This window comes from Dryas octopetala, chromosome 2 (genome assembly GCF_963921425.1).
Source record: "Dryas octopetala chromosome 2, drDryOcto1.1, whole genome shotgun sequence".
NCBI classification, from domain to species: Eukaryota; Viridiplantae; Streptophyta; class Magnoliopsida; order Rosales; family Rosaceae; genus Dryas; species Dryas octopetala.
The window spans coordinates 11,584,500-11,605,525 of NC_141367.1; the positions used below are offsets into that span (position 1 = coordinate 11,584,500).

Below are 21,026 nucleotides of genomic sequence, written 5' to 3' on the forward strand. Positions count from 1 at the left end.
TTTATTTATTGTTCTTAAGATTATTGGCTAGTTGCAATGGATCAACACATTCTATGAGGCCAATTTCATATATTTTTTGAAAGGGGACATGAATAATTACACAAACTCTTTGGACTGTCAAAGTAATTTACCCTTCAATGGGGTTTTATTTATTCCAATCTAAGCTTACTTTCGCCCTTATTTATTTCCAATAAAATACATGTACGATATCATATTACTTGGTGAATAAATTTGTGCTCCCAATACTCACAAATAACACAATCTTCATAACACTTCGGTACATAAACCTTTTATAATCTGCTTCTAAAATGAAACACAAGTATCAAGAATTTGTTCTTTGAATGGTTACAAACATTTTAGTCAATTATGAAAATGGCCAGCATCGAGCACCGACCACACACATGCACATGCAAACTAATTCACATAGATTTGATTAACAGTTCGCCAAAAGACACTAATGAAATGATCCATGTAGTTTGACCGAGTTTGCACTTGCACCCCCCATAGTTCTTTTTTTGACATTTTCATCTTTGTATTTTCACTTTGTTACCACTTTTGGTTCAAATTAAATTCATTTTCCTGATGGTGGAAATGTGGAATGAAACTACAAGAATAACAAGGCTTTTTTACATTTTACCCACCTGAACTTTAGGCTCAATCTCACTTCACCACCTAAAAAAAAAATTGTCTTAATTTTAGCATATGAATTAAAAATTTATTGCAATGTACCACCTCTAACTAATTTTGTCTAAATTTTTGTTAAAAATAAGTGTTTTAGTTTTTTTCAAATTCCTATTGTTAAAAAAAAAAAAATAGTTTTTTTTACATTTTACCTACTTTGACACAATAGAAAACTGACTTAAAAAAACTAAAATATCCTTATTTTTAACAAAAGTTTAGATAAAATAAGACAGAAATGGTACATTGCAATAAATTTTTAATTTAGGTGGTAAATTAAGACAATTTTAGTGAAAGTTCACCAAAAATAACTTGACCTAAAATAACTTAGACCTAAAAAGTTATTGAACTACAGGAGCTTTAGTGAAAAAAACCTAAATCACAAGGACCAAAAGTCTTATCCTATTCTCTATGCTTTATGGTTTTAGCCATCTAGGTTCCCAAGAACAATATGATCACTAACATTTTGGTGCATAAACATTTTATAATGCTGCTTCTAAAACGAGACATTTGTGACTTGAATGCTGCACAAAATATACAAAAAATATACGATCAGCATCGACCACATATCCATAGAGAGAGAGAAAGAGAGAGAGAGAGAGAGAGAGAGAGAGAGAGAGAGAGAGAGAGAGAGAGAGAGAGAGAGAGAGAGAGAGAGATTTCTATCACTCAATGAATTTGCAATAAAAAGAAGATCCCGACTTTACATATGACTAGATTTTTCTTTGTTTTTAGAAGAATCAGAAATTTGCTTCCTCCTCTGCAAATTTCAACAAATACCTCAAAATTGAAGGCCGGGTGCCATCTATATCACCTCTGTCCTTGATGTCAAAAATGCCCTTCATAATTCTTGTGTAAATCCTCTCAAGCTGTGGGATGTCATAATTTTCAGTTCGTTCCACAAGAAGTCGCTTGACAGGTTCTATTTGGTTTGTAATAATCTCACCATCTGAAATGATGGTGTCTTGGGATCCACTCACATCAGTATGGCCAGAAACTTCTCCATGCGTTTCATTCTGATTGCAACCAACAGAAGTGGTTTCTGGCACTTCTGGATTTGTGTCATTCGTCTCAGGTTCCTGAGATGACTTTGACAATATTGAATCTTGATGTTCTAAGTTGTCTTCTGCAGTTAAAGCTGATTGGTCACCAGGAAAATCAACATCAACAACTGAGATTGTGATATTATTCAAATATCCATAGAAATGAAAAAAAGTAGTAAACGAAAATCAGGTTTTTTTTTTTTGGAGAGAAAATCCACATTTTTGACTCAACGTAGCAAATTACAAATTGAGGCTTCAACAACATTTTTGGAATATCAGGACTAGTGTTAAAAGAAAAAAAAAATTATATATAATATATATTTTTTCTTCGATACTAAGAAGAAACAATCGTCCTCATACGGATACATGCATCATGCATGTACGTGGATACAGTATTCTTTTATTTAATTATTTGTTTACTCTTTTTAGGTAAGAGCATGTCTGTGTATTTATATAGTATTTTATATATATATATATATATATATCTACCCCCCCCCCCCAATAACAGAACCAGAAACGGTTCCTTTTCCTTTCAGTAAGATGGAGGCAAATATATTAGCACTAAGAGTATGTGACAGTGGACTACACCCATGGCATTGTTTACCCTCCCTTTCTCTCTACTCAATAAGTTTTGCATTCTTTGTTATGGAAACTTCTGGAAATAAATATTTCAAAATCACAGGGGCAACCAAGAGCAGTGCCAATAACAGGTTCCAACTTGAGATACAAAATTTCATTTTGGAAAACATCTAAATTACATTACAATATAAAACATGTTTGCAGACATGAAAAAGGTCGTAATACCTGCATGTGAAGCGTCAACATTCTTCTTTGTCCGTTTCACTGTCTCATAGTTTCGATCCAGACTTGTATCCAGATAGGTATTACGAAGCCGAGCACTCGCCCTAGTGACGGTTCCGAGCTGTACGACAGGTATTGATGGGAAAGTAGATACCTCTAAATCATCTGGCATAAGTTCTGGACCACCTTGAGCTGCAATCTTGTCACAATATCCAACCAGTGCAGGGTCCATCTGTGACAGCATCCCATGTACCTGAGGGGAAAAACAATACATGAAAGAAATGCAAAAGCCCACAGCTGCGAATAAAACCGAAAAACAAAGAACAGACAAACTTACTGCATCACGAAGCTCATAAGCTCTACTAACAATCCTAGCACCATTGTAATCATCTCCATTATAAGCCTGAATTCGAGAAAGCAGAATACATGAAATTGTCAGATGATTACAAAACACACAATGATGACAACAATTTTAGCTTCCTTTGTACAACATATGTTCAACATAGCAATAAGAAAATCAAAAAATCAAAAGTGAAAGCACAACGGTACTACATAGGGTAGAACACAAATACAATGCAAACAGAAGAGGAAGTGCAAATGAATCACCATGAGACACCATATTTCTTAAAAACAATCAGCACATCAAATAGTTTATTATTTGACAGCAAAAGAAAGGGAAATTCTATTCATACCCAACAATCTTTTTTTCTTACCCAACAATCTTTTTTACCATGAATGGACTATTATATCCCACAATGAAATGACCATTGAGGACAAATTATGTTTAAAATAAAAACCCAAATTTCTTTCTATACCTAACAACCCCAACCCTTCATCAACCTCACTCTCACAACCAACTCTAAACCCTAAACAATTTTTGTCCCCATATCATTGAAACAAGGTTTTTTAAACGAATGGTGAGTGAAATTGTTCCTAGGGAGCCTCCAAATGAGGGATGTGTGCATATATTTTCTTTTTCTTTTTCTTTTTCTTTTTTTTTTTTTGCAATTTTTCGTGCATATGACGCTCTAGAAAATTTCTGGTTCGCGTTCCCTTTGGTGGACCAATACCGAACACGATAATAAATTTCAGTGGGTGTCAACCAAATGGCATTCACAGGCAGTCACCGAACAGTGTACCCTTATTCGGTTGGCATCCACTGAACAACTCACAAGTATTCGAAACCCTCCCACCAAATAGACATATGAAGCAAACATTTTTGGATTCATTTGGTGGGAGTGTTTCAAAAATACTAAACTAATTCGGTAGATGACTACTGAATACTGTCATCGTATTCGGCATACCAATACCAAATGAATGTCTCCGACATGAATACCCATAAACCTCATTTACCCGCAAAAAACTCAAATTATTGTTTTAAAATTCATACAAAAACATAATATTAAATATTTATCAACAAATATGGAAAATCAATAAAAAAAGACTTAGAAAATGTGTTTGATTTATCTAATTGATGAAAAAATGGGAATATGTAGGGCTGCCACTGTTTGTTTGAAGCAGATATAAGGCTGATTGGTCAGTGGTGGCGGTGGGTGGTTGTACCGACACGGAGGACTAGCCCTGGCGGTGGCGACGGTAGTGGCGGTGGCAGTGGGTTTGGTTTTAGAAGTTGGGTATTTGGTGAAATGGGTATTGGTGTGAGAGTGATGTTGGGTAAGGAGAGAAATTCTAATGTTAGTGTAGGTTTTACTAACATAAGGGTATAATAGGAAAGAAGGTTGGGTATAATGAGAAAATGAAGAAAAAGTAAAGTGAATGTTGGATGTAGTGAGAACGTTGGGTAAGAAAAGAAAATTGTTGGGTATGAATAGAATTTCCCCAAAAGAAATAGCATGTCAAGAGACATCTTTGAGTAAGCACCATCTTATTAGTACCAACCCTCGAAAATCAACTACCGACAAAGAATAGCAATCTCTATGCCAAACAACCACCACTCTAAAAGTGATGAATTTAGAGAGAAAATCAAATGAAAACTAAAACTGAAAACCATAAACAAAAATTTTATCAAATGGGTCCTAAAGTGTGTATATTTTTTCGCCACAACTACCTCCAAAATTCCCTCTTACATCCTGATTTTTCAGTATCAATAAAGGTAATGATAAAAAGTTACATTTTTTCTAGAGGTGCTGAAGGATATTTCATAAAGTATTCAACTAAATCAACTCATTTAACATTAAACATATAACTTAGTACCATAAACAAAACCACACTGCCTCTTTAGAGAAAAAAAAAAAAAAAAGGAAATACTGACAGTAATAATAATAGTACTTAGATTTCAAAGCAACGAATTACTCATTTATTATCTACATAAATACAAAACAAACATTTATTTCTTTTCTGCACAAAAAATAGGGAAGAAACAAAAAATTTAAAAAAAGGGAAGAAGAAAAAAAAGGGACACATGATGTTTTTAGATTTAACCTAAGAACTTCCGAATTTTCTGTATCTTTATAAAAATATAAGGTCTATAATTTTTGAAACATAGTGACGCTCAAATTTCTCAACAAATTTTGTATAGTAGTTATCTACTAGCACATTACCTTCCAATTAGCAATGTGCTCATACATTTTTCTATTTTCTTTTTGAGAAGAAACATGATTTTATGAAAAGTTCTGATTCCATGAAAATTCAGCTTACATGCAAAAGTAACAGCAGCGAACACACACCTTTGCATTGGAAAGTATAAGATTAACATCTTGCAGGAATGTTGAACATGTAATATACTGCCCAGAGTCTACACGCTGCAGCAAAGTAGCCACGTCCATGGGGTTCTGAATGATTGAGCGATAGTTTGGAGCATCCTCATCCGAGACAGGATAGTGGAAAGCAACAAATCTCTTATCATATAAAACTCTGCAGCATAGGAACAAAAACTATATATAAATTATATATATATATATGGAGAGAGAGAGAGAGAGAGAGAGAGAGAGAGAGAGAGAGAGAGAGAGAACTTTTGAGGAATTCCTCATCAAAGGGTGTAAACATGCTGCTACCCAAGTTCAATTGGCTAAAATCATATCAAGCACAAATCTAGTAAGACATAAATGAATCATTCTCATGTCATGAACCAAATAACCCCTTCCCATTAACATGAGCCAACGAAAAAAGGCTTGACTGAACAGAAGCCTCAAATTTCCAATTCAAATATTAAAAAAATCATTTTTGCACTATTCATTAAGTCTCTCTTCATGAACCAAAGTAAAATGCAGCTGTAAACATCAAAGGGACACGGTAAGGAATATCTAACCGATTGCAAACATCTCTGAGGCACATCCGCAACCGGCGAAGAGCATGCTGCTCAGCTTCTACCTTTGCTTTTAACTCTGAGACCTTAGGACCACTTGCTACTTTTGGAGCCTTGGGAAGTTCAGGAACAGATACAGATTCCTGAGACTTTTTTGTTATGTCCTCCGACAAGACTGACAAAGCAGCTTCAATCAGACGGTCAAAAAACAAAGATCTGTCTTCAATAGATGGTTTGCCCACCTGATAGCTGATAATAAAAAGCAAACATAAGACTAGAATCATATCCATGACAAATTCTTAATAAATTGTCGAAGACGATTTATGAACTAAAATCTTTCAGAAAATAAAATTTTGATAAGAGAAAAAATTCATATATTTTAGGTTCAGTAGTATTCATATGTTTTTAGACCCACAAACATATGAATACTGAAATGCATTAGCAATCTCTTGACGAGATCACCATGATAGTTGATTATTAAGAGTGCAAAGGGAGAAGCCAGCTGTTGAGGATATTAGCTGCCTGCCTGCACCTTTCTCTCTTCATGGTTCTTTCATCAATTTTTAAAACTATAGGACCTCAAAAACAGTTCTATGACGACCCAAGATATGATAAATCTAAACCTAAAACGTGGATTGTTATGATATGAGAATGGGAACGGCAACATGGCACACCGCAAACCTTGGACCAAGGAAGAATTCCAGTAGGCCTGGCTTCACTTAAAAAGGCTATTCATTTGAACTTTGAATGTGATAAGACAATCCTACATCCAGAATCATCCTACACAAATCCTTTATTTTTTTATCATACTTGTCAACGAGAGCACATAAGGAATAAAATAGAAGGAATATTGGATGCTAAAACAGCATGTTGTGACAGACATGCACCGCATTTTGGATTGCAGTTCAATAGGGTAGTGTATTTGTAGTACTTATGGGGTAGCCAAAAGCAAAAGAAGGAACAGGGTCCATGATCTGAGAAAGGGGAAAACAAGAAACTATCAAACCATGAAAAAGCCTAGAGTAGCCACTCATTCTTCCCTATGAGAGCATATGAATCAATATGCTTCCTAGAAAGAAATAATTTTGAGTTTCAAAGAAATCTGAAGGATCAGTAGTTGGGGGAGTTAATTCAGCTGCTGTCGTGTTTTGTTGGTCACTTCTTGGGGGATAGAAGAGTTTGGAGTTTGGAGGCTTCGGGGGTCTACTCTAGCGAATCTTTCTTAAGTCAATTAATGGAAACTTATTCACTTTCTCCCTTTACTCTCTCTTGTAATCTGGAATGCCAAAGTACAGCCTACATTAATCAAGGTGTTAGCTTGTTTAATTTCTCGCGGGAGGCGAAGTGAGGCTGGCGAATTTTTTATGGAGGCTGATCTAAACTTGGGAATCCCAGTCTCTTGTGCTGCTCTTCTGTCCGGAAGGTATCACCTTTTTGGAAGAAAGAAGAGGGGTCTGGTATTAGGGAGGTGTGCTGTGATGGCTGTACTTTGGGTAGTTTGAATTGGGAGAAATAGAAGGATATTTGAGGATATTAAAGGAGATGGGTTGGTAATTTTGTGGGAGAGAGTCCAATTCTGGGCTTCCCTATGGGCTTTGGTTTCTTCGGAATTTAGAGACTATTCTTTTGCTGTCGTTATACTGGATTGGAAGGCTGTAGTGTCTTAGATTCTTGATGGTTTATGTTCTGTTTAGTTGTTCTTTACTGTAAGTTTTTTTAGCCTATGCAATAGTGCATATCTTATCCACTATGTTGTACCTGCTGTTTTCTATTAATAAAAGTATGCTTCTTATTAAAAAAATTACCCCTCAGATATTCAATTAATTCTATTTTAAACCTAAGAGTATTCTCTTTCTATATGTTGCTATATTGTAACAAAAAGTTTTTTTTTTTTTTTTTTTAAATATATATATATATATATATATATAGTATTCATAAAACATGCTCAGAAAGGGCAAATGTGGATGGTTTACTTAGAATTAGTATATGATTTATAAAACAAAAAGGCTCTGGTAGATTTTAATGTAAGCTTTTTGAATCTTTTACCTTCAAAATGGTGTTCTGTTTCCTTTTTTCAGGAAAATTACTAATGGATTACCAAATAAAATCCAAGACTCAACAAATGAAATTCACCAAAGAATGTTGTAGCCTTAGCGTATTTGTAGTGAGCTCTTACTAGCTAAACTTTTACTTTTGAAAGTAATAAGTTATGTTTTCCTCATTAAAAGAAAATTTCTCTCCATTTGCTACCCAAAAGGTACTTGTCAATCAGAATGAGCTATTCCACCCTTGCTTCTAAAAAGCCAAGAAAGAAAAAGTGACTTTAAGACACAAACCAAATGCAACTGTAGTTGATCAATACTGAAATGTTAGTGATATTTTTCAGGCCAGACAAAGAAAAGGTTAGAAAGTTGCATATATATTACCAACAGCCATGCATCAGATAGAAACACAGCATTTGAATTCACAAATAATGGTTAGTTTTTAAAATAAAGGATAACATACACAGAACGATCAGAAAATATTGAAGTCATGGCATCAACTTCAGCAGGTGGCACTGATGATGTTGCAAGTAATAATATGGGCAAGTCAGACGCAAAGTCTTCTAACAAAGTCAGCAAAACAGCTCTGAGCTGCTCATGTGCCTGCACAAAAAATCTATCAACTTCAAATAGCACAAAACAGAGTTAATAAAATCTGATGGAGTGGAATTTCCACGCATGTCAACATCATAAGAATAAAATTATAAATTCTGAGCATGCACAGCCACTTAATTAGCATTGATATGAAAATATTACAAAACAAAAGCATGTACTCACTGTATCCCACCAAAGATTGAACTGAGACAAATAGAGAATTGATGGGGTTGTTCTCCTTGCTTCACCAAATATGTGTACCAGTGCCTCCTCTGGTGTCTTTGCACTGGGATCAGATAGAAGAGATGGAAGTCCTAAAGAATGAACAGGGAATTTCTCGAGTTCATGTAAAATAGCAGGCCCAAGATGATCCTGTAAAACTAAAGCAGTAAGTAAATTTAGTTTCTGTTCCCATTGCGAAAAATTTGTCACTGTGTAGAGGATCCAAGATAATTACCAGGCCAGAACCTTCATCACCACATACCAGAAGCCGAGGCCTATAGACAAGAGGAATTGCAGAGCCATTAGAGAGCATAGAAAGCTTAGTCAACTCTGATGACACTGCAAGGGGAGGGAAAATATCGGATATATAGTTCATGGCCTTTTGGAGATGCCTCTGCAGGCATGGTGCAACTACTAAAGACAATGGCCTAGAGTGCACAACAGCACCTCTGTGAGCAGCAGGGGTAATTGTTGACATGGCTTCAACAAAGTGATACTTTTCAACCTTTACTGAATCAACATCAATTACAAATTTATCATCACTTGTGTAAACCTGAGGATATTTTTCACGGAAAGCACGAATGGCAGCTTCAGTGCAAAGAGCCTTTAAATCAGCACCACAATATCCAACACAACTAGCTGCAAGTTCCAATCTTAGCTCCTTTGAAGGAGGATGCTTCCATTTTCGAGTATGAATGTCTAAAATTTCAGCACGTGCCTCAGAACCAGGCAAAGGGAAGTTGAATTCACGATCAAATCTACCAGGACGCCGCAAGGCTCCATCAATTGCATCAATCCGGTTGGTTGCTCCAATCAAGACCACTTGTCCACGGGAATCGAGACCATCCATCAGAGCAAGCAAAGTTGACACAATGGAATTATGAATTTGCTCTTGTTTGCTGGACCTTACAGGAGCAAGTCCATCAATTTCATCAAAGAATATGATTGAAGGTTGATTTCTTTGTGCTTCCTCAAAAAGTAGTTTCAATTGTCTTTCAGCCTCACCAACCCATTTGCTTAGCACATCTGCGCCCTTCCTCATGTAAAAGCTGACTTTCTGGCCAGCCTTGGATGCAGCACAGGCTAAAGCTCTGGCGATCAACGTTTTCCCAGTACCAGGAGGACCACATAACAAAACCCCCCTTGGTGGGGTGATATGATAACTTGCAAAGAAATCTGGATAAAGTAGAGGAAAGAAAACCATTTCCTTCAAAGCATCGATATATTCAGAAAGCCCGCCTATATCATCAAAACTCACGCTGTCATCAACCTGCAAAGGCTGTATATCTGCCCCTCCCTTTGAGCTTGGCCCAGCAGTTTGAATTCCAGAAGTCAAGGTAGCAAAAGTATCGCCCTGATGACCCCAACCTGAGGCAGCAACATTCAATCCCCATGCTGTTGTTCCATGCATGTCTAGTCCCCCAAAGAGCCAAGGTGGTCCAGATCTACTCCCACCTCGGCCCCAGGGAATCGCAGGGCCTTGGTCTAGTTCATCCACAAGAAGGGAGTCATCAGAATCATCAGTCCTTGTAATTCGATGACGCTTATGAACTCGTGATCCCCCCTTTCTCACATCCCTACCGCCCTTAGTCCCCATTCCTTGGTGCAATACTCTTCGAGGAGATCTTGGTCTCGGCTTACCCTCTTCCATAGAGAACCTGCGGACGTCTGCACGATTTCGAAGATCATATCGCCTTCTTCCATCTTGTTCTTCTTCACCCTCTTCATCATCACCATCTTCATCACCATCATCATCACCCTCACCCTCACCCTCACCATCACCCACGTCCTCACCCTCCCCCTCATCTTGGTCATCATCTGCATCATTGTATTCAATATCATTCCCATTCTCGGTTTCTTCTTGGTCAACTTTCTCTTCTGAAGTACCCTGCTCATCATCATATGCCAACCCCAATTGTTCTTTTGCATTTGTCTTTAAGCGACGAGGTCTCAATCCTTCACGCCGAGGAGTTTGTCTAGTCTCCACCATCTTTTTGTGCTTGGGAGGTGATAACTCGTCTTGACACACGCTATTACCAACCCGATTCTTCATAGGTTTATACGAGGGTTTCTGAAACAACACAGCGACCCAACTTCAGTACAAGCTTTGAATTCCACCGAAGCCAGACTAATTAGAAACCTTCATAAAAATTATGTGCATGGTTAGTATAAAACCTCACCATCATGTCTGCATCATCATATCCGGAACTGTCGTCGTCTGCATCTGTGTACAGGTCACGGTTCTTTTTAGACAACTTTCTCTTTCTGGTAGAGCGCCGGAGGTTGGATGGCTCTGTCTGCAAACAAATGCAGAAGAAAATATATCAAAATCTCAAAATGAAAAATGGGAACTGATGTTTTATATAATTAACTTTAACAGAAAAGCTCACGTATCTGGCACATGCAGAAAAATGACAATATAAACCCATAAAAGCCAAAGTCATCTCCAAGCCTCCCCTAAACTCTTCCCCGAATTCAACTTTGAGGATAAATAACTTTTAAAAGTTGAAACCCAGGTCCAATCCTTCCCTAAACTTTCTCCAAATTTGAGAATCCCTAAACTCTTTCACTTTGGTTCCTCAAATTTGACTTTTATAAATAAAACATATACCCAAATTAAAGAAAAGGGTTGAGATGGCCCTTAGTTATAAACATGCAGAATTCAAGTTTCGCCCAATTCTTCGATGGAAAGTGAAACACTTAAATGATAACTATGTCAACCATTGAAGGCATCAAAGAGAAATTGAAGAAAGTTGAAGTTGAGAATTTACATTGAGGTTATTGGAGGCAACAGGAGTATTGGGGTCGGCTGATCTTTCACGCATCATCTTGGCAATACGAGAGGCGGCAGGTCGGTTCTTGGTCTTGCTCTTCCTTCTGCGCTTGTGAATGAGGCTGCTGGTACTTGTATTGTAATAGTACATGTTCCGCCCCCCGTACGTTTTGGGCCGTCTCCTGAGCCTGTTGCTGGTCCGTAGCGGCTCCGAAGCCGGCCCATCAGATCGCTTCGGATGCATTATATATGTATGTACGTCTAGATTCTAGGGGACTAGAATCCTCTTGGCTTAGGCATTGAAAAGGAAAGTAGAAGGTAATGAATAGGCAAAAAAAGGAAACAATGAAAAAAATTCAGTTAATGGAGGGACTAAGACTAGGGTTTTGGACACTAGAGAGAGAGAGAGAGAGAGACTACAGACGGAGAAGAAGAGAGGGGGGTGTTTGGCTTCCAAGTAAAAGAGGGATTTTTTTAACACCCTGTTTAATTATACGCAGTAAAGACCAGGCCGTGTTTGGTTGCGCGTTTACAAAATGAGCCATCTGAAATTTGGAAGGGTGGGTTTATTCGACAGACAGATTTTTTGTTTGTTTGTGATCATAGCACCAAGTGACGTGGTGTCACGTAATATAATATCGGTAGATGACGGATTAATAATGATAACTTAGTAATATTAGATGAGGGTGTTATGGTTATACTAAAAATTACTTACGGAAACTTTTCAATAATAGAGATAACAGACCTAGTATCGTATCACAAACAAAGAGGAGCAAGATTTAGCACATTAAAAATGGAGGTTTGAAAGAAAGAGATTATGATGTCACATTAGCTATTCCTATTACTAGTAAGTTTTTTTTTTTTATTAAACACCTTAGATTTTCTTTTTCTACACACCATATTTTTTATATCTTATTTTATATCTTTTTAAGAATGGAACAAGCATATATTTATTTATATGAATAAGACTACCATACTTTATACACTTCTCCAATTCTCGCAACAATGGGAGTTGTCCTCAAAGGGACTTGTTGAACAACCTTACTGGAGAATTTTAACGTATTTCATGCAGTTATTGTTGTTGATCTTGTTATTTCTACCCCTTTATTCTATTTTTCCACTTACGTTTTTAATGAAAATATTGATGACAAGTTAATCTTTTTTTAGTAAAATATTAAGGCACAAGGAATCTTGGTTTCAAGATTCACTATTGATGAATTACATGTTAGAAATCTTAAGTGGACTTGACCGTTTGTTTAACATGTAATCAGCTGTTTGAATTTACAAAGAGTCCTACACATTTGGACTATCTTATCATACTAACTCAACTACAAATCAGGAAGTGGTTAGTTGTGTTTCCTTAATAGGAGGAGAACATATAAGTGTTATAGCTGATATATAAGGAGGTCCATACTCTCTCAGAAAACACACGCTCAATATTATCTAGTTCCTATTGCTAGTGAGAATCAAGTCTGAAGAGAGCAGAAGACCTCTTCTCTGGTTGTGAATCAAACTAATGGCATCTACAGGTAAAAATTCTTTCTATGATCTTATTCAATTTAATTAGATTGATGTGGTTCTTCACTTGTATGCAATTAAGGTCATCTATGTTATTCTAACATGTGGTATCAGAGTTTACGCATATTCGTTTTGAAATCATCATTTACAATTGACATTTTTCGATTCTGCAATTGTAAGTATTGAGCAAGAATATTAACGACAGTCTGGTATCGTTTTTGGTTTATTTGAGGTGCTTGTTGGTTATTGACCCTTTTTCATTTGAATAAACTAGATCTTTTGGTATCTGTTTTTCTTGGATGTGCTAATTTCTACAGGTTGCAAAGAATAAAGTTAGAAAGCTTGTGGGTTTTGGTTTGTGAAATGAATGATAATAGTTAACTGTTTTGATCTATGATCGATGGTTAGTTTTTATTGACATAACCTTTACAGTTAATTACATTCACATCATTTGGTTATTTATATAAACGCATGATATACCCACACGATTTCTGTCTATACATACAACAAGTATAGAAAAATTTTGGTCTGATTTTTGAGAGAATAATTAAACCTTTCACCAAAGTGGATAGTTTATTGTTTGTCTTGATTCATTGTTTTCGAAACATAGGCTAAAAATATTGTAATCTCTAAATCATAACAGATAAAGTAATTTTCCCAAAGGAGGTTGTTTTTTCTGGTTGGATTTGAGATTAGTGTATTGAGATATATGGATACTTAGGTTGTGAATAATTTCTTCTGCCTAAAGGTGTGGGAATTGTTTGTTATCTCAGTTTCTTGTATATAGACAGTACATAAGGAAACATTTTTTGACGCATTTTATTTTTCTAGCCAAAGGTGATCTATAACAATGCATAAGGTTATAAAAGGAGGAAAAAAATTATTGAATATTTCAGTTCCTTGATGGTTAATGATTTTTTAACCTATCTTGTTTCCAATGGCATCTACAGTTGTGAATTCCTCATCATTCAATTTCTCTTCTATTGAGACTTTGACTGGCAGCAACTATAAGAAATGGAAGCAAGATGTGGGGATAGTCCTTGGACTAATGGATCTCGATTTAGCTTTGAGGGAAGATGAACCACAAGCTCCTACTGAACCTTGCACTGATGAACAAAAGAAGAATCATGCCCTCAAGCTTGAGAAGTGGGAAAAGGCTAACAGGATGTCTCTCCTCATCATGAAAAGATCCATGACAGACACAGTGAGGGGAGGAATTCCACCCAATACCAATGCAAGGGCTTTTCTGGAGGCTATTGGTGAAAAATTTAGAGAATCAAAGAAGGCATAAACTAGCAATTTAATGAATCAACTCACTACTTTGAGGTATGATGGAAACAGAAATGTCAGAGAACACGTCATGAAAATGATTTGACATATCAAACAAGCTCAAAGAACTGGAAGTTGAGATTTTAGATTTCTTCCTTGTCCATGTGGCACTCAACTCCTTGCCACTTAAGTTCAGCCAATTGAAGACTTCTTACAACACACAAAAGGAAACCTGGGATATAGATGAGTTGATTTCAATCTGTACACAAGAAGAAGAGAGGTTGAAAAATGAGAAATTAGATATTGTTAATTTTGTTCATTCGACCAGTGGTAAGAAGGATGGTGCCTCAAATTCTGGTAAGTCTCCTAATGCTATAAAGTCTTCTTCTAATGTTTCTGCCAAACTATCTGCATCATCATATAAAGGATCTTAGAGCTTTAAAGTCAATAAATCTGGAACCCAAACGAAAGTTTCTAAATGTTACTTCTGCAAGAAAGCAGGTCATATGAAGAAAAACTGTGACAAGCATAAGAAATGGCTTGCTGCAAGAGGTAATTTTAATGTTTTTGTGTGCATTGAGTCAAATCTTTTTGATGTCCCTATGAATTCTTGGTGGTTTGATACTGGTTCTTCTGTCCATATCACCAATACTTTGCAGGGATTGACAAACAAGAGAGCACCAAATAAAGAGGAATTCAAAGTTTTTGTTGGAAATGGAAAGAAAGTTACAGTTGAATCAATTGGCACTGTCAAGCTTAGATTAGGTTTTGGTTATGTTTTGAAACTAAATAATGTTCTTTTTGTACCTTCCATGAGAATGAATTTAATTTCCGCATCTAAACTAGTTAAAGCTGGTTATTTATTTATTTTGGATGATGACAATTTGAGGATTTTTGAGAAGAATAAAATTAATGTTATGCTTGGCAGAGCTTTTCTTAATAATGACTTATGGCAGCTTGAATGTTTTTCAACTTCAAGTTTAAAAACTTTGAAACAATCAAGAACAGAAGATTTTTCTGAAATTAAAAATACATAACCATATCTTGAAAAATCATCAATAAAAGTTACAAAATAACTATTTCCACAAATAGTTTGAATTGGGAATGGTCTACAGACATCTGTGTGAATGACTTCTAACAATTGTGTGCTGTGTTTGGCAACCAATTTTCTTTTATTTGTTAATTTACCCTTTATGCAGTCAACACAAGTGTGGAAATCATCAAAATCTAGTTTTGGCAGAATGTTATCCTTTATTATACGTTCTATTATAGCTTTAGAAATATGTCCTAATCTCCTATGCCAAAGCATAAAAGATTTTTCATTTATGAGCATTCTTTTGGAATTAGAACATTCAACATTCAAACATTCATCACAAATAAAACATTCAAGCTGCCATAAGTCATTATTAAGAAAAGCTCTGCCAAGCATAACATTAATTTTATTCTTCTCAAAAATAAAATTGTCATCATCCAAAATAAATAAATAACCAGCTTTAACTAGTTTAGATGCGGAAATTAAATTCCTTCTCATGGAAGGTACAAAAAGAACATTATTTAGTTTCAAAACATAACCAGAACCTAATCTAAGCTTGACAGTGCCAATTGATTCAATTGCAAGAAGACAATTACAACGGGTAAGAAAGTCTGCTATTTCTACAGATTATCAAGTTTATCTTCAAGAGGCAGAATTTGGTGGAGATATAGATGATCCTTTAACATATAAACAAGCAATGGAAAAGTGAACAATCTGATTTATGGAAGTCTGCAATGGAAAAGGAACTCAATTCCATGTACAAGAACAAGGTATGGTCACTTGTAGAAACTAGTGAAGCTGTAAAACCAATCGGCTGCAAGTGGGTTTTCAAAACCAAGAGAGACTCAAAAGGCAACATTGAGAGGTACAAGGCTCGGTTGGTCGCGAAGGGTTTTACTCAAAGAGCAGGCGTGGACTATACTGAAACCTTTTCTCCAGTTTCCTCAAAGGACTCCTTGCAGGTTATGATGGCTTTGGTGGCTCATTTTAACTTAGAGCTCCATCAAATGGATGTTAAGACCGCGTTCTTGAATGGAGATTTATCTGAAAACATCTATATGATGCAACCTCCAGGTTTTGTTGAAAAGGGGAAGGAAAGTATGATCTGCAAGCTGTCAAAGTCTATATATGGCCTTAAGCAAGCTTCACGACAATGGTACATTAAATTTGATGAAATTGTCATTTCTTTTGGCTTTGCTGAAAATAGATTGGATGAATGCATTTATTTGAAGGTTAGTGGTTCTAAATTCATTTTCTTGGTATTATATGTTGATGATATTCTTCTGGCCAGTAGTGATTTAATTTTACTGAAAGAAACAAAATCCATGTTGTCTAATAGTTTTGAGATGAAGGATTTAGGTGAAGCTTCCTTTGTCCTTGGCATTGAAATTACCAGGGATAGAAAAAGGAACATGCTGGGATTATCACAAAGAGCATATATTGAACTTGTTCTCAAAAGGTTTAATATGGAGAATTGCTCTTGTGGTGAAGTTCCTATTGGAAAAGGAGATAAATTCAACCTAGATCAATGTCCAAGAAATGAGTTAGAAAAGAAGAGCATGCAAGATAAACCATATGCCTCATTAGTAGGATGTTTGATGTATGCACAAGTATGCACTAGGCCAGATATAGCTTTTGCTGTGAGTGTCTTGGGCAAATTTTAATCAAATCCTGGGTTGCAACATTGGATTGTAGCTAAAAAAGTTTTAAGGTACTTGCAAAAGACAAAACAGTATATGCTTGTGTATGGTAAATGTGAGAAGCTTGAGGTTTTTGCCTATACAGATTTTGATTTGGCAGGGTGCAAAGATGATGGAAAGTCGACTTCTGGATATTTTTTTTTCTTGGCTGGTGGAGTTGTTTCATGGAAAAGTGCCAAGCAGATAATCATTTCGACTTCTACTATGCAAGCAGAATATATAGACTGCTTTGAGGCTTCAATTCAAGCTGCATGGTTAAAGAATTTCATTGGAGATTTGAAAGTTGTAGATTCGATTTCCAGGCCCCTCAAGATTTATTGTGACAATGAAGCAGCAGTATTCTTTTCCAGAAACAATAAGAGGACTGCTGCTTCTAGAAGCATGGATATTAAGTACTTGAAGGTCAGAGACATGGTTAAAGAGCAACAAGTCACTATTAAGCACATTAGCACTCATATGAATATTGCTGACCCTCTTACTAAAGGTTTACCAATAGGTGTTTTTCAAAATCATGTCACTCACATGGGTTTAGTTGAATTTTTTGATGTTGCAGGTCAGTGGGAATGAAATAAGTATTTTATTTTTGTACTTATATTTTCATTCTAGTTCACAAATAAGGTTTTGGTTTTAACAGCTATACTTGTGTTTTTCATGTTCTGTATAGCTGTGAATTACATTAATAAAGTATGAGTTCATGTTTTTACAGCATTCTTTGTTGTTGTTTTGATGGTGTTACTTTAATACCAATAAGGTTAATGAATTGTTTTGATCTAGACAAAACATTCAAGCTTCTTAAGTTGAAGCATAAAAAGTTTTCTGTTAAGAAATCATTCGGCTGGACCAATAGATGAAAATCAGGTTCGTTTTCTTATGTCAACATCTGATTGAAGGTGCCTTGTATTTCTGATTTTTGATACATGTGATCATAAGAGACTAATGCTTTATTTAACATGAACTTTCTTATGGTTATGTATTAAGAATTGGTTTTGACTGGTGCTTTAGGATTTTGTTCAAATGTGTGGTCTCAAGTGATCACTAAGGTTTGTGATTCAATCATGTTATGATATATGCAATGAAAAATTGGTCTGCATCCAAGTGGGAAATTGTTAGAAATCTTAAGTGGACTTGACCATTTGTTTAGCATGTAATCAGCTGTTTGAATTTACAAAGAGTCCTACACATTTGGACTATCTTATCCTACTGACTCAACTACAAATCAGGAAGTGGTTAGTTGTGTTTCCTTAATAGGAGGAGAACATATAAGTGCTATAGCTGATATATAAGGAGGTCCCTGCTCTCTCAGAAAACACACGCTCAATATTATCTAGTTCCTATTGCTAGTGAGAATCAAGTCTGAAGAGAGCATAATATCTCTTCTCTGGCAGTGAATCAAACTAATGGCATCTACAGGTAAAAATTCTTTCTATGATGTTGTTCAATTTAATTAGATTGATGTGGTTCTTAACTTGTATGCAATTAAGGTCATCTATGTTATTCTAACATTACATAATTATATCCTTTCAACTATGTATGTAAGGAATCTTGGTTTGAATTATTTACTAGGAGTTTCATATTTTGCCACTACCCACCTTTAAAAAAAATATTTTAAATGGAAGGAATTTATGATCTAAATCTAAAAAAAAAATAATAATAAAATAAAAAGAACAAGAACATTAGAATAATCATATTTGAATTTGTAGGATGTTACCAAAAAAATGGAATAATGGGTTTGAGTTTTTGTGAGTATAAATTTAGGCTTTATGGAAGGGAAAAAGATTTTGTGCCCTCTTAGGGCTCAAGATCTTTGTGCCTTAATCTGATGTGGCAAAATTATTGTGTACACATCATTATATATTTGCCACATCATTATTGTTAAAAGACTACCTTACCCAATTAAAATCTAATGACTGAAATTATTATTAATAAAAATGATCTTAGTCATTTTTTGTCTTCCATTAATTTTAATCTCAACTACACTATTTCATTAAATTTATAATTCATTAGAATAGATCTAATAGACAAAATAAATTTTTGAAAGAGAAAAGAAAAACTATAGACTGACTAGCTTGTCCTCAATTTCCCAATCACATTGAATCTCATCGTGCTCTCTCTTCTATGATTGACACTAGCAACCCAAAAGATTAGTTTCAACCACACATGGCAGTCAGAGCCACACCAGCTATCTCTTCTATCAAGAGATTGGTTTGGGATTTGGGAATAGAGGATGAGCCTCTAGTTTCCAATTTGGTTCATGCTAGCTCTCTTTATATTACTCCAGCCCCTAATCGTTGTTCTTCATCAACTTGCTCCTCATCAACTGGAACAACTAAAAGGTTTGATAGAACTAAGTTGGCCCTATGGATAAGATCTATATAGAAGTGATGAATTTTCAATTAAGGATTATACTATAATCTCAACACATCCCAACCAAGGAAAGCGACAACCATTAATAAAGGAAATAAAAAAGGGAGATAGCAGATGGGTTTAGTTAGATGAATCATTGAGTATAATTACAATTGAGTTGAGTTTGGAAGATTTGAGGTTTTCAAAAGAGTTGGGTTGGATGAGATTTTAGAGAATACAGACTTGAGACTTTTTCATGTTTGGAAAACGAAAAAAGAAAAAGAAAAAGAGTAGTTGTGTTTTATTTCTTTAAAATTATTTTTTTCATTAGATCTACTCAAGGGTTTAAATTTCGATTTTTAGGGAGTCCGAAATTTAACACACATTCGACCAAATTTCGGCGAAATTTCCAACACCTTAATAGCCAATTTTTTTGAATTTGAGAGAAATTTCGCTCACTTACCCAGCTAACCCTAACATTCTCACCTGCACAGTCGCACGCCTCTCTCGATCTCAAACTCGATCTGCAGCGCCGCTCGCTCTCCTCTCTCCTTGGTCTTCTCCTTGGCTTGCTAGACACCTGGATTGGAGTCACTGGACTCATCTCTCTCTCTCTTCTCTGTGTCTCTTCTCACCGGTTCTCTGTTTCTGTTCTCGGATTTCTCTGTCTTCTCACCAACTCCGGCCACCTCGAAGCATCTGGCCACCTCGCAGCCTTCGACCACCTCAAAGCCACTCCGACCTCTCTCTCTCTTAACCCCTGAAATCAGTTTGTAAGTAATGGATTTACAGTTACAAACTTACAATATATTATCATTTATCACCTATTAATATATTATCTAACATAGTAACATTAATATCATATTTTGGGTTTACATGTAAATTATATTGATCTTGGGTTGATTTATATAAGATAAATTATATTGATCTTGGATTGATTTATATAGATTTGGAATTAATTGTATGATTTTAGGTTGATTTTGATTTGTTTGATTTTGGGTTAATTTTGAATTTTTAATCGTATAATTTTGGAATTGATTGTATAATGTTACGTTGATTTTGATTTGTATGATTTGCGTAATTTGTATGATATATAAATATTGATATGGAAGTTGAAATTGGTGATATGATATGGAATTGGAATTGGTATGATTTGTTAATAGTATCTAATATTTATCATGTATGAAATTGCGGAATTGGTAATTTAGAATGAGTGAAATTAATATGGAGTTGGTAATAAATTAATAATTAATATGAAATTAATAATATGGAAATGAAATTGGTGATATGATATGAAATTACAAATTAGTAATATAGAATTGCCAATTGGTAATATCAATATGATATGAAATTACTAATTAGTAATAAGTTAATAACTAATATGATATTAATTTCTTGGTGATATACTAATATAATATTAATATGGAATTTAACTCTCTTGTTAATTGTTATTGTTATTGTGTTACTGTGTATATCTTTTTGTTATTAGGAATTTAGGATTCCATGGCCTGTGAGACCCGGAAATTTTCAAATTTATTTTGTGATTTTTCCTTATTTTCAAAAAAAGTTTTATAGAATTTATTTGTTAGAAAATCTAATTTTGTTCACCTTGAGCTTTAAATTGTTTGACCAATTTTGACTTGGGTTTTGACCCAAGTTAGAACTTTAAAAGGTAGTACTTTTACTCACGAACCCAACGGTGCAAGTCTCGTATTATTCCGAGTCCGGGAGATTATTTTATGAAT

General features: G+C 35.2%; 1 protein-coding gene and 1 pseudogene across 1 annotated transcript; one reads left to right on the plus strand and one right to left on the minus strand.

The window, feature by feature from the left end:
• Positions 1 to 1,292: 1,292 nt before the first annotated feature.
• Positions 1,293 to 11,878, minus strand: LOC147293099 (cell division cycle protein 48-related / CDC48-like protein). The gene is made up of 10 exons (XM_086234254.1): positions 11,417 to 11,878; positions 10,826 to 10,942; positions 8,881 to 10,716; positions 8,607 to 8,795; positions 8,293 to 8,432; positions 5,791 to 6,036; positions 5,210 to 5,396; positions 2,860 to 2,925; positions 2,526 to 2,775; positions 1,293 to 1,816 (listed from the first exon to the last, which is right to left on the minus strand). The coding sequence occupies exons 1-10, from the start codon at positions 11,660 to 11,662 to the stop codon at positions 1,419 to 1,421; spliced, it is 3,675 nt and encodes a 1,224-aa protein (XP_086090380.1). The 5' UTR covers positions 11,663 to 11,878; the 3' UTR covers positions 1,293 to 1,418.
• A 2,022-nt stretch (positions 11,879 to 13,900) lies between these two features.
• LOC147293100 (uncharacterized) lies at positions 13,901 to 14,639 on the plus strand (annotated as a pseudogene).
• Positions 14,640 to 21,026: the final 6,387 nt, after the last annotated feature.

Coding starts and splice junctions, on each gene's coding strand:
- LOC147293099 (XM_086234254.1), bottom strand. CDS start 11,662: ATGCATCCGAAGCGATCTGATGGGCCGGCTTCGGAGCCGCTACGGACC. Junction 8,796..8,880: donor GTGATGAAGGTTCTGGCCTG/GTAATTATCTTG, acceptor TTAGTTTTACAG/GATCATCTTGGGCCTGCTAT. Junction 5,397..5,790: donor CTCAGAGATGTTTGCAATCG/GTTAGATATTCC, acceptor CCTATGCTGCAG/AGTTTTATATGATAAGAGAT.